General features: G+C 49.8%; 1 protein-coding gene across 4 annotated transcripts in view; it reads right to left on the bottom strand.

Moving 5' to 3' along the window:
* Window positions 1-12,918, bottom strand: part of myt1lb (myelin transcription factor 1-like, b) — a 98,511-nt gene extending 85,593 nt beyond the window's left edge. For 2 of the 4 annotated variants that reach the window (XM_076027593.1, XM_076027597.1), the window contains exon 1: window positions 12,415-12,918. In XM_076027593.1, the coding sequence (XP_075883708.1) occupies window positions 12,415-12,435 (21 nt within the window). In that variant the 5' untranslated portion in view covers window positions 12,436-12,918. Of the gene's footprint in view, window positions 1-11,569; window positions 11,698-12,414 lie in introns of those variants that run through there. The other 2 variants (XM_076027598.1, XM_076027594.1) reach the window with 2 other exon arrangements.
* Window positions 12,919-13,494: the final 576 nt, after the last annotated feature.

Raw genomic sequence — 13,494 nt, 5'->3', positions numbered from 1 at the left:
GCGAACAGCACAACATCGGCCGCCCAGCTCAGGAAGTGAAGGGAGGGTGGGAGTGAGGGGGGGGTTGGGCGGGTGAGGGAGGGGATGTAGATGTTTTGCTTCTTGTTACGCAAGACGGGGAAATGAGTTCGCCTCGGTCCGCCGTAGCCGCCGAGCTATTTCAGAGGAGAAGGAGGCTCGCCTCGGAAAAAAAAAAAAAAAAAACGCTGCGGCGCCAAGGAAAATTAGGTCATTTTACTAGCAGGGAGCAGGGCAGCGAAGAGGAGCAGGAGAAGGAGGAGGAGGAAGAGAAGGAGGAAGAGGAGGACGAAGAGGAGGGGGAAGACCGGAGGACTGAAACGTGCAGCGGTGTGTTTTTTCTTTATTTTCTTTATTTATTCAAGGCAGGAGTGAGTGAGGGAGCACACACTCACACACTCACTCACACAAACACACACGCTCACACATACACAGATTTGAGTAAAACGAGCGAGACGCGGGAGCTCCACTGAGCCAAAGCAAAGAGGCGTTTTTTACGGGAGACCTGAGGATGACCTGAACGCATCGCAGGCGACGGAGAGAAGTGGACGTCAGACGCAGGATGGAGGCGCCGTGTTTCAGAATAGAATAGAACGCCTTTGTTACTCCCACATTAGCGTACATTTGCATTATGACAGCAAGAATCGAGAAGGAAAACGATATTAACTAAAAAGAAATAAAGAAAGGAAAGTAAAATATTTATCGAGCGGGAAATGAAAAACAAGATATTTACATCTTGTGAACAGTTGGATTATATGCAGTTATCTACATAATGCTGACATGTATTTTGCGGGGACACGTACGCCAACCCCCCCCCCCCCGCCCCCCAACCACCCAACCAATCAGAGGGTCCGATTCATTATGCATGAGACCGCCGGGCGCAACTGGCGGGAAAAAGGGGGCGATGTCGCCGTCGTCCTTGTTATCTGTAAATATATGATGCTTCCCCCTCGTTAGCTGCTGCAGCCGCACACACGCACACAGTGGATACCTCCGGCCCACCCAACCCATGTTACATACACGAGCCAATCATCAAGCAGGGGGACAAAGAAGAAGGAGAAGAAGGAGAAGAAGGAGAAGAAGAAGGAGAAGAAGAGATGCAGTTGGAGGGATCAGGATGACAATGACACAGTGATGAAGTGCAGACGGTGGAGGAGCTGAAGGCAAGCGGGGAGGGGGGTGGGGGATCAGGAGGCACAAAGGCACAGTGCAACTGGAGGGAGCGTCTGCAAGTGAAGCCGACAGCGTCCGTTTCCCACCGGCCAGCAGGGCGGCGCCGTGCTCGAGGGATTTCATTAGAGGTGCGATTGTGTGTTTCCGTGAGGTCCCCAGGAAACAAGGAGAGGCCCTCTGTGATTTTCCTTTGCTTGTGTTAAGAACCCAGCCCCCTTTGTGATGTCACAAGGGGGGGGGGGGCAGCGACTCTCATTAGAGACGACGAGCTCGCGGCCGACTTCTGCTTCCCCCAGCCAGTTCAAACAAAGCCTGCAGAGGGTTTTTTTTCAGGTGGGTCACCAAAAAACTCTCCATCCATCTGCTGCTGCTCTGGCTCCCTCTGTCAAATTTTACAAGCCATTATGGCCCCACCAGTCCAAAAAGTTGGCCCAACGCTGTGCTAGAGCGACTGGAGCTATGATGTGTGTGTGTGTGTGTGTGTGTGTGTGTGTGTGTGTGTGTGTGTGTGTGTGTGTGTGTGCGCGTGCGCTGAGGGCAGCTAGTGGAAAAGGCCCGGAGGTGCCTTGTCAGCGGTGTCTGAGGAGGTGGCAGGTGGATGTGGCCCAGTTTTAGTGTCTTTGTCTCCCCAAAACACACACACACACACACACACACACACACCAAGACTTGAGGTGCTGGCATTGGCCTTTTCTCATCAATGCACCAATAATTATTAAACACCCAGGTCCCCTAGTGGCCATAACGCGCGCAGGTAAAGGGAGCGCCTTGATTTATTTGTTATTATTTTGAAGCTTTCTTTATTGGCCGAAGCAGCTTCTTATTAACTCTGTCGACTCGCTCGCATAATTCATCCCCGTCCGCTGTTTTATTTAACGCTTCTATTGTTTGTGAGCTGGAAGAAGAAGAAGAAGAAGAAGAAGAAGAAGAAGAAGACGAAGACGAAGAAGAAGAAGACGAAGAAGACGAAGAAGAAGAAGAAGAAGAAGAAGAAGATCAGCAAAGACTTTAAAAGTCAAGGCAGGCGGTCGGGGGGGCCATGAAGGGAACTCATTATGTAAATTTTAAGTGGAAGCGTTTTCAGGGTTTTCCTGCGCGGCTTTGAGTGAAACTACACGTTTAGGAAGGCCGGTGTCTACTGGTGTCGACAGCACGGCTCAGGCCCGCTCCAAACTGAATCTCCAACCTTGCTGGTGTGGTTCACGTGCACCGCATCCGCACATGCGCTTCTTTCCTTGTAATTACCGTCCAGTTTATTTTTTCCACGCTTTTCAGTGCGATCAATAAAGTACATCTGTTCTATCTATTCTATTCTACTTCTATGCACAACACCGTCAGGATAACGTGGCTTAATCATGGGAGAAATACATTAATATTTCTAGTGGGTCTGAAGTAAATGTAGAGAACGAGGCAACAACAAAAAAACCCTCCTTTTTCTCATCAACTATAAAAAAAACAAAACAACAAAAAACAAAAAAAGCCCAACCCAAATCAAAAGTGGCGTTATTGTCCACTGACAGTCTTGTCTTCGGCTGGGTTTGATTTTTTTTTTTTTTTCGTTTTTTCCAAAGCTCGTCAAAAGCGAAGCCTGTGGACATTAAGTGGTCGCCATCGAATCGGAATCATTGGTCCCCAAACAAAAGCGAATTGTCGGCGACGCGGCGTCATCGATCGGGAGGAGAGCAGAAAGGGAGGGAGGGAGAGAGAGAGAGAGAGAGAGAGAGAGATAGAGAAAAAAGAAGAACAAACTGGGCGCCCCCAACTGTTGCCTCAACTGCCCTGTTTTTGTTTTCCTCTTCCTCGTCTGCCCAACATTTTGTTGCATTTGTGTGTGTGTGTGTGTGTGTGTGTGTTCTTACGCGTGTGTGTGTGTGTGTGTGTGTTGTGCATTGAATGAGCTGTCAGTCCTAAAGAGGGGCTGCGCCGCTGTCATGCGATGACACCTCCTATTTGCTGCTGTCCTGTGAAGCGGAGCTGCAGCCAGAGGTCAGGCCACCCTCGCTGAGGCGCCCACACTCACAGCGCATCATGTCGGGCCCGTCTCTCAGCACTGACACACACACACACACACACACAGACACACACACAGACACACAAACACAGCGAGGTCTTAGGGGGTCGTTGGATGACGTACACACATTTTGTATATATATATATATATATATATATATATATATATATATACATATAGACATAAATATATATATACACACACACATATATATACATATAACTAAAATATCTTTGAGATCACCCTGCTGTCTAATATTCAATTTTTAACAATATTATTAGAAAAGGGAAAAGGGAAGCAGGTTTTACACCTGGCAGAAAATGAACAAAAGTTGATGCTACCACTGATGCCAAAATAGCTACAAAGTTGCATCCAAGAAATATTGTCAGGTTATTATAGGCCTCCTGCATGTTGAGGACATTTAGACTACTATACTGAGTAACAATCAGTGTGTGTGTGTGTGTGTGTGTGTGTGTGTGTGTGTGTTGACGGGTATTTCGCACGCACTGCTCGTGCATATGCCGCATTTCTTGGTTCCTGTTGGGCTCTGCAGCTCTGGCATCCAGCTGCAGAGCTGCAGGACGCAGGAGACGGCTTACGTCCCCCCCCCCCCCCCCCCAAACGCCGCCGCCTCCTCCCCGAGGCCGTCCATTCATCTTGACCGATGTCGCACGCCGCCATCAATTACCCGTTATAGAGTGTAATATTCGCCCAATATTGCCGGTGTGCGAGTGGGACATTTTTTTAGAGTGATCAGAGACGACAAATCTGATTTACAAAGCCGGTATAAATAAGGAGATTGTGCCCTCCCTGATTGCCCTGTTGAATTATGGATGTGTGTTTGGCAATCATTTTTCAATATCGCGCCACTTTCTTGCCGATTAGCCAAGCAGAGTCCTTTCCCTGGTGTTTTTTTTTTTCTTTTTTCCTCCTTCAGTTCTCGCCCGGTGCACGCACACATTCACGGGGCTGAAGCAGAGATTTCCCAAAAAGTCGAGCAGCCGCCGGTAGTGACGCAAAAAGTGACACCGCCGCCGATGAGGGGGCAGGTGTTGTTGTGATCGTAACATTTTTTTTGTTTTGTTTTGTTTTTCAACTAGCCTGATTCATCTTGCCATTGTTTAGTGAGTCTAAATGTCAGCGGTGGAGAAGTGATGGAGCTGCTGTCAGGTGTTTTTTTTTTTTTTTTTTTTTTTTGTTTGTTTTTCTTCCGACACAGAATACACGAGATGTATTTAAAATCTAAGCCGACTTTGTGTAAGAAGAAGCTTCAAGTAGTCGGGTTAGGACGTCGAGGTGAGCTGTTCGCGTCCAGACGGTTGTTCCCACTTCACACAGGCCAGGCTGCCACGCTGCTCCTCCCGCCACGCCACGGCACCGGCGAGCTACACCTCCGACAGACAGGGGGCGACCTAACCGAACACCGTCACATCAATGCCTTGATTGTCTTTACCTACAGTTCTCAGTGCAATTTTGCTCCGCACTTTAAAAATGCATTCAAAGCATCAGCAGCACGGCACAGTGGGTGTCCCCATGAAATACGAAAAGACTGGGATTTCATTTCTTGTAATATTTACTTCAGTATCTAGTCTGGGGAAAGCAAACAAATGAACCAACAAAACAAATAAACGGTCTATTTATTTTTTATTTAGGCAAGTTATTTTTTTTTTATTTTATTTATTTATTTATTTTTTTATTCTTTATAAAATCTGGTCTGAGCTGAACTGCTGCTTGAATGCAGCGTCAAACACGAGGTTACGCACTTGAATCAAATGTTGGATTTCTCCAGCAATCAGAGCGTCGCAACGCAATGCAACTAAAAGAATCGCAACAGCAGTTGACGGCAGACGGTTGTGGACGCTTCTGGACCGTTCTGACGGGGCGGGTCGGAATGCTGGACATGGGACCTCATATCCAAGCGAGCCAGTGTGCTTAGTTTCATCCAGTCCTTCTCGTCAAGCAGAGTTCACTGGTGCTAGGGCTAGTGCAAGTCAATGGCTTCTGCTAGCCTGCCAATAAAAACAATCTTACCCATCCTACCCACTCCACAATACACCCGAGGCAAATGCATAACAACAGCAGACATATATATATGTACATATATATATATATATATATATATATATATATATATATATATATATATATATATGTATATATATATATATATATATATATATATATATATACATATGTATATACATGTATATATGTATATGTATATACATGTATATATATATATATATATATATATATATATATATATATATATATACATATGTATATACATGTATATATGTATATGTATATACATGTATATATATATATGTATGTATATGTATATACATGTATATATATATATATGTATATATATACATGTATATATATATATGTATATATATATATATATATATATATATGTATGTATATATATACATATACATATATATATGTACATATATATGTACATATATATATATACATATATATATATACATATATATATACATACATATATACATGTGTGTGTGAACTAAAGATAAAAATATTAAAAATAAAACATGCAAGAGAAAACAGGCCATCATCACTGCGTGTGTTTCTGCTTTTTGCATGGTATCACATGATGATGCACGTCACTGCAGATCCTGCAGCGTGATGAACGGCAGCTCAGTGAGGCAGCCAGAATTAGACTCTCTGCCACGCCGTCGTTGCTGTTGGCATGTGTAGGCCGGCTATCAGGGGAATTAATAAAGACTGTTTAGCAGAGGGAGCACAAAAGATCAAATTGCCTGCTTTTTGTGCCTTCCCTTCCTGCCGCCGCCGTGGTTTGCATACACAGCCCTGGGTCCCGTAATAAAGCCTGCGCTAATTGTGATCGCATGACAACAACGCGAGCGCACTCAAGGTCAGCGCTTTGATGATATGGTAGCGGCGCTCCAAACAGCTGCTCCTTTGCTCTTTGTAATACTCTTCAAGGCGCAGTTTGTGCCTCTAATGGGAGAGGGCCAAACCAGGTTATGAAAATCCTTATTTACAGCTCGCTGCCTGGCCGTGTGAAGTAGGTCACGGCAGCGCCTGAAATGGAACCAGCCTCAAGTCCGCACCATTTAATACTCGGATACATCGGAGCGGCCGTGTGACGGTGCCAGAGGAGGGAAGACGTACAGAAAAATTATATTCAATTAAAAAAGAAATGCAGAACAATGTCATGTTGACCCCGCTTTTTCATAATGCAGTCTAACTTTCCCCTGACTGAAAAACAATAAAGGATTTCTCACATCAGAGGAAACGCTGCTTCTTATGTGGCGAAGATGGCGCAGCCGACAGGGTGTTTAAACAAAAGCTCTACAGCATCGGTGTCAAACTCTGGCCTGCGGGCAAAATTTGGCCGGCAGTGTCATTATATTTGGCCCGCGAGGTAATACCAACACCACTACTAGCACATGTAGCAGAATGTTCTGCTGGGATTTCGCCGCATCAATTAGGACTGGATGTTCATTGAAGGATACAATTATGAGTTAATTGGTTTATTGTTGTTATTTTATCTTTTTAAATGTATTATTATCCCGTGGAAAAGGGTTACTGTTGAAATTTAAATTAGAAGGCTGCAAATAATAATACAATTTACATTTTTTGATGGCGTTTTTTTTAAATTTGAAATTCAACTTCACATGTGTGCAATATTTACTTTAAGTTTATTGTATGGCATTTAACTTTGCTTGTTCCATATTCAGGTTGCAGCAAAACCTGTTTGAGTCCATCTAAAAAGATTCACTGTTCTAAATAAATATCAATGTTAGCATAAAAGCAAATCAGTCAACCTCTTCACCACCAGTTCAGCCAGTGGAGACTTCCTGTTAGCCACACGTGACCACCCAGTCGCGAGTTGTGATTCACCGCGGCGTCTCCTTCCTTTCTCGCCAAAGCCAGTCAGCACTAACGCAAATCCATGTTGCCCACCCGGAAGAAAAAACCTGAGCGCCATTTATTTGCCCTTTTTAATGTGAAAATACCATCTGTTGTCGACCAAACAGCTGCTGCTGCTAGCGCAGCACCCACGCTAGCCTCTTTAGCAGCCACTAGGCTCACAGTCGCTTCCTGCAGCTCTGCTTTGTCGTCTCTCCGGAGCTCAGGCTAGGGTTAGTGTTAGGGCTCGTTATGGGATGCCAAGACCAGTGTTGCCAGGTGGACCATAATAATCATTTGTACATTTCTATACAGTTCGGTCCTTTGTGCGATCAATGACGGCCTAAGTACGAACTGGATTATTTTGTGAATTTATCAGTCTGTCGGGGTTCTTTTCTGAAACCTGAAGGCCTCTCTTCCATGTGACAGGATTCCAGCCAATCGCGTTTGTTGAGAGCAATATTTCACATTTCACAACTCTGCATCACTGCATATCCAACCTGGCATTGCTGCTCCGGACGGACTGCAAATTATTTGGACAGTAGCTTCGCAGGCACAAGGTCGACTTTTCGTTTCACTGCGACGACTTTCACCGGTCTGGCGAGTGAAAACGGGAAGAGAGAGAAAAAAAAAATAAAACACCCCAGAGGTCGAGCATGCTAATGTGACTAGCGGCGTCTCGCACCACCTTTGTGCTCATCATCATCTACTCAGGCACCCACTCAATATGTCTGGCGGGGCAGGCGGGCGCGGGTGTGGGGCCCGGGGAGTAGGTGAGCGTTGTCCCCCGGGGTGATGGATGCCTGTGGGAGGCAGTTATGCCACAAGGTGAAAATGTCCATTAATCAGCCCAACTTCCTCCACCAGCCGCGGCTTTCCCATTACCAGCGTACTCTGAGCAGCCTGATTGGTTTTTAATTGGCCTTCCCGCCAGGAGATAGATCATGTTGTCCCCGGGAACAGGCGCAGAGGTGTGTGTGTGTGAGGGAGAGAGGGAGAGTGAGTGTAGGGGCCTCATGCACCTTTCGACGGGATACAAATGTTCCCCCTATATACGTCTTTCTCTAAAAAAAAACCCACATTGCTCTGATTCGCCCTGTTTTGGCCTAAATTATTTTATCTGCTGTGGATTTAAAGTGGTGGAATTAAACAGCAAAGAAGACTTTCTCTGTAATTTAATGGCCAAATTTGCTTAAAAGCCATCGTTTCTGCGGACCCCCCCCCCTTTCCCCCACACACAAATTCTACTTTAAAAAAAAAAAAATTTAAACAAAATAAAATAAAATTTGGACTCTGCTGCTACAAAACGACGGAGCAGAGCCTGAGCGACGACGAGCCGCTCTCAATAAAATCCCCCCCCCCCGCCCCTCCACCAGACAGAAACCCAGCGCTGGAGGAAGTGTGTTCGAAGGACAGAAGAGAAGCAGCGTCTTCCTCCGAGCACACGTCACTACTGACATTTAGTCCGCTCAAGCGGCTCAATTCCCTTCGCCGCCTCCACACCCGACCACGTCATCCGGGGCCGACGCACGCAGAGGGGAAAAAAAACAAACAAACAAACAAACAAACAAACAAACAAACAAAAAAAAAAACCCGCACCAACTCCCCGCAAAGACTCGCAAGGGGATGCGCGACGGGAAGCCGACAACCGAGCCCCATCCTGCGTGAATCATTCCACTTAAATCCTAATTCGAAGGATTCTGGAAGGGTCCGACGCGCTGCAGCCGAGGCAGAGCCGGGTTGCAGGCGGCCCGTCGTTCCCGGCGCCGGTTTTAATTGTTTGCGCGACTCGTTTGACTCCGTCGGGTCGATTCCTTTTAAGCCGGTCGGAGGCGTGCGAGGTGTCCGAGTGAATTGATCACTTCTTCACTTCCTGTACGTCGACGCCTCCTGTTGACCGGAGCGAACAAAGCGTGAGGTGAAGTCACAATGGTTGCGTTTCACCTCCGAGGCTGATTCTTTTCATACATCGCTTTGCTTCGGCAGCAGCAGCAGCAGCAGCAGCAGCAGTGCTACTGTATAGGTAGTGGTGGTAGTGGTGGTGGTGGTGGTGGTCTCGCCGGCAGCCCACCACCACCACCACCACCACCGCCAGGTCCATCCATCTCGCGCTGCGACTGCAGCGTCATGCCGAGGCGGCGCACGCCTCAGACACGCAGAGCACGGCGCGTCCGTCGCGTGATTCAGCCCCGCTCGCCTCGGACCCGTCCCCCTCCTCGTCGACCCGGCAGACTGCAGAGCAGGGAATCCCCAGGAGGCTTTTTTTCTTTTCCTCCCCATCTTTTTCCTTTTTTTCTTTTTGCCGCTCACTCATTAGGCTACTGAGGGAGACCGGGGTGTGTGTGTGTGTGTGTGTGTGTGTGTGTGTGTGTGTGTGTGTGTGTGTGTGTGTGTTGGGGGGAGGTGGGGGAGGGGTGGGCATACAGAATCTCCCACGCCAGGCTGCAGCCGGAGACGCGTGTGTTTTTGTTTTGCTTGAATCGCCGGCGGGGGGGGGGGGGGGGGAGAGACGAGCAAACTCCCAAATGGACCTCGCGCTCTCAGCTGCCGCTCGGCGATCCCGGACCGCTGCGCACGAGGGGCTGCGTTCCATTTTCTTTTTTTAAATATGATTTCCCAGAGAGAGATGGAGACGAAGAGGAGGAAGCAGCAGGAGCAGGAGGAGGAGGAGGAGGTGGGGGGGGGGGGGGGGGTTCCCGCAACAGCAGCCTCAATAAGACCTGGCTACTGTGCTTTCCCTCTATAATTTAATCACACTCGGCTGTCTGCCTGTCCTCGGCTCGCTGGGGGGAAGCACGTCGCACACCTACACACACACACACACACACACACACACACACACACACACACACACACACACACACACACACACACACACAGACGAAGCAGAAGCGACACATTCTCATCCCTCCTGGAAACAGAGGAAACATTCTGAAGAAACAAGTGGCTCCAGTGACGGAGACCCCCGGCTTTTAAGCGCTCGCAATGTACCATGTGACCGCCGAGGGACAACATGACAGCCACGATCACGCTTCTCCTTGAGCACGGCTGAGAAATGTTGAAGTTCACCACAATGAGGACAATAAGACGTCCGAGCCACCAAGCTCCCACCTCCAGGTTGACTCCTTGTGAAACACAGACCAGCTTCAGTCCCATTCACAGTATCACCCCACCAACCCAACCCCCCCCCCCCCCCCCCCACGCCCCCGACCCAGCCGGATGCCACCAAATATTGCCTCCGTGCTTTGTTGACATGAGAAACACTCGTCTACTCGTCTCGACACGCTTCTTCTTTGGTGGTGGTGGTGGTGGGGGGGTGGGGGGGTGGGGGGAGTGGCGGGAAAAGAGCCGACAACAACGCTGCTCCGTCGGAGCTTTTGTTTGCCTTGACAGAATGAAACATGTTGCGGCGCATCTGCCTTCCGCCGAGCCAGTGTGTGTGTGTGTGTGTGTTTTCAAACAGTGTCATGCCACCCACGGGAGCACACGCCAGCAACATCTGCAACATCGGCTCGTCCTGTTGGCAGATTCCAGGGAAAAAATGCGAAACAAAAACAACAACAGCGACGACGACGACAGCAACGGCAACAGCAACAGCAACAACTACAGAGCTCAGAAGCAAACGGCTTCCTGTTTGAAGTTGGGAGCTCGAGCCGCCGTCCAACTTCCATGTCCCTGCTTGGCGTCTCCCCGAGCCTCCTGCACCCTCCTGCCCGCTCTCCCCTCCTCTCCACTCGCCGAGCCGCTAATTGTTTCCTGGCACCGGCCGCCGGCTCCCCGAGTGCCAAAGAGCAGCGAGCAGCGAGCAGTGAGCTTCCTTCCAGAACCTCAAAGCCACTAACAAGCGAGCGAGCGAGCGAGCGAGCAAGCAAGCAAGCGCCCGTCGGGACGGATATTAGCAGCACTTCCAAAAAATAAAATAAAAATAATATAAAATAAATGAGAGATAACTGACGTGCACACAGACCGTAGAGGCGTAAAATAGCGGTGGATGGTCCTCGCAGAGCGGCGGCCAAGTTTGCAGCAGCAGCAGCAGCAGCAGCAGCAGAGGAGCAACTTGCAAAACAAACTTTGAGACGCACGACTCCAGCGGATGGACGGACTGATGGGCAAAGTGGACAAATTGCAAAGGTAACGAGACGGAGGAGGAGGAGAGGAGACCTGACAGACACGAGGAATAAGAAAGAGACGAAGGATGATTGTCTCGGATGGAAAGACACAGAAAGAGCAGGGTTGGTTTTTGGTTTGGGGATTGAAAGAAGGCAAACACACACACACACACACACACACACACACACACACACACACACACACACACACACACACACACACACACACACACACACACACACACACACACACGCCTTTGAGAGTGGAGTGGACAACAGATGATGATCACTACCGAAGCATCAGCACGAGAAAATCCCCCGGAAGGAAGCAGCGAGACGTGAAGTTACCTACCAACTGAAGTCTTCTCCTTCAACTTTTCCTCCCAGAATGCTCCTCACTTCCTCCTCTTTGTTTGTTCGCTTGTTTGTTTTCGCTTGGTTTTTTTTTTTTGTTGTACTTTCCAGCCGTCGGCCTCTAACTCTGCCGTTTGCGACCCGCTGCCGCCGCCCCCCCCCGCCCGCCCGCCAGCCAGCCAGCCAAGCCAGCCAGCCAGCCAGCCGCCTTCCGCCGACTTCACCGCAAACTTCTTCTGCCTTCCTGCTGCACGCAAACCATTCTCTCGTTTTGTTTCAGCGTCGCAGCGACTCGAGAGCCGCCCGGGCAGCAGAGGGGAAAGGAAGGAAGGAAGGAAGGAAGGAAGGGAGGGAGGAAGGAAGAGCGGCGGTGGGAGAAAGGCGAAAAAAAAAAAGAGGTGGCGGTGGTGGTGGAGGAAGGAGAGATAATGGTTGGGAGGCGGGCGACCAATGAGCCCCGAGCGCTAATGGAAAAAACAGAGGGGAATCAGGACACACACCAATGAGAGAGAGAGGGAGAAAGAGAGAGAGTGTGAGAGAGAGAGAGGGATGGCGAGAGCGCAGACGGGGAGAGAGCTGAGGGAGAGTGAGAGAGAGAGAGGGCGAGCGAGCGAGAGCGAGAGAGAGAGAGAGAGAGAGAGAGAGAGAGAGGGCAGAGGGATGCGGAGAGGCGCGAGCATCCCAGGTGAGACGGGGAGGCTGCGGATCAGAGAGGAGGGCGGGAAAAGACGGAGGGAGGGGAAGAGAGAGAGAGAGAGGGAGCAGGAGGAGAGCGAGAGAGAGAGAGGGAGAGAGAGAGAGGGAGGGAGGGAGGTGGGGGAGAGGAAGGAGGAGGAGACTTACCCGGGTAACCGCCGCTCGCATCCTCCTCCTGGCGGCGGCGCCTGGCAGACTCGCACGCTCCCTCGCTCTCGCACATGCGACGCGGGCGCACGTACGCACGCACGCACGCACGCCTCCGACGCCGGCCGGGAAAGAGAGAGAGGGAGAGAGGGAGAGCGAGAGAGAGAAAAAAAAAAGAAGAGAAAGAAAAGAAAACCTCACAACAAAGGAGGGGACGGACGAGGCTGACTGGTAGAGAGAGAGAGAGCCCCGCAGCGGCGGCGGTGGCGTGCGCGCGTGTGTGTGTTAGCGCGTGAGGAGACAGTGGAGGTGCGTGAATGTGTGTGTGTGCGTGTGTGTGTGTGTGTGCGTGCGGAGGAGAGGGAGAGCCGATTGAAGGAGGCTGAGATTCTCCCTCTCCTTGTTCAGCTCAACTCCTTCCCTTCACGCTCGCTCGCTAGCTCTCTCTCTCCCTGCGCTTCTGTGTCTCTCGCTCATGTATGTCCTCCAACACTCAATACGTTCCCCCTCTCTCTCTCTCTCTCTCTCTCTCTCTCTCTCTCTCTCTCTCTCCCGCCCGCCGTCGCTCTGCTCTCTCGCTGTGCGCCTGATGATGCTCCCTCCCTCCTCCTCCTCCTCCTCCTCCCTCCCTCCTCCTCCTCTCCCTCTTATACATTTATTCAGGGCTGCAGACTGTCTGCTCCCAGAGTCAGTTCTTCCCACGGGCCCCCGGGTAAGAGATGGGGGGAGTGTGGTTGGGGGGGGGGGGGGGGACCAGAGGAAGGAGGGAGGGAGGGGTGGGTGGGGGTTGGTTGGTTGGTTGGCGGTGGTGATAGTGAGCCATGTGGAACATGTGCAGCAAATGCACATGGCAGAGACACAAATTTGTGTGAATTTTTTCTCCTTCTCCTCCCTCTTCTTCTTCTTCTTCTTCTCCTCCCTCTTCTCCTCCCTCTTCTTCTTCTTCTTCTCCTCCCTCTTCTCCTCCCTCTTCTTCTTCTTCTTCTTTCTTAAAAAAAGGGGACACCGAGTGGCTCGGCGAACATTGTTTGGCCCTGGGATCAGACGGACAGCAGCAGCAGAGAGAGAGAGAGAGAGAGA

The sequence above is a fragment of the Nelusetta ayraudi genome, unplaced genomic scaffold, assembly GCF_046127955.1.
Source record: "Nelusetta ayraudi isolate G7.1 ecotype Tasmania unplaced genomic scaffold, CSIRO-AGI_Nayr_v1 ptg000021l, whole genome shotgun sequence".
Classification (NCBI taxonomy): Eukaryota; Metazoa; Chordata; class Actinopteri; order Tetraodontiformes; family Monacanthidae; genus Nelusetta; species Nelusetta ayraudi.
This window is presented reverse-complemented; position numbering and strand designations above follow the sequence as displayed.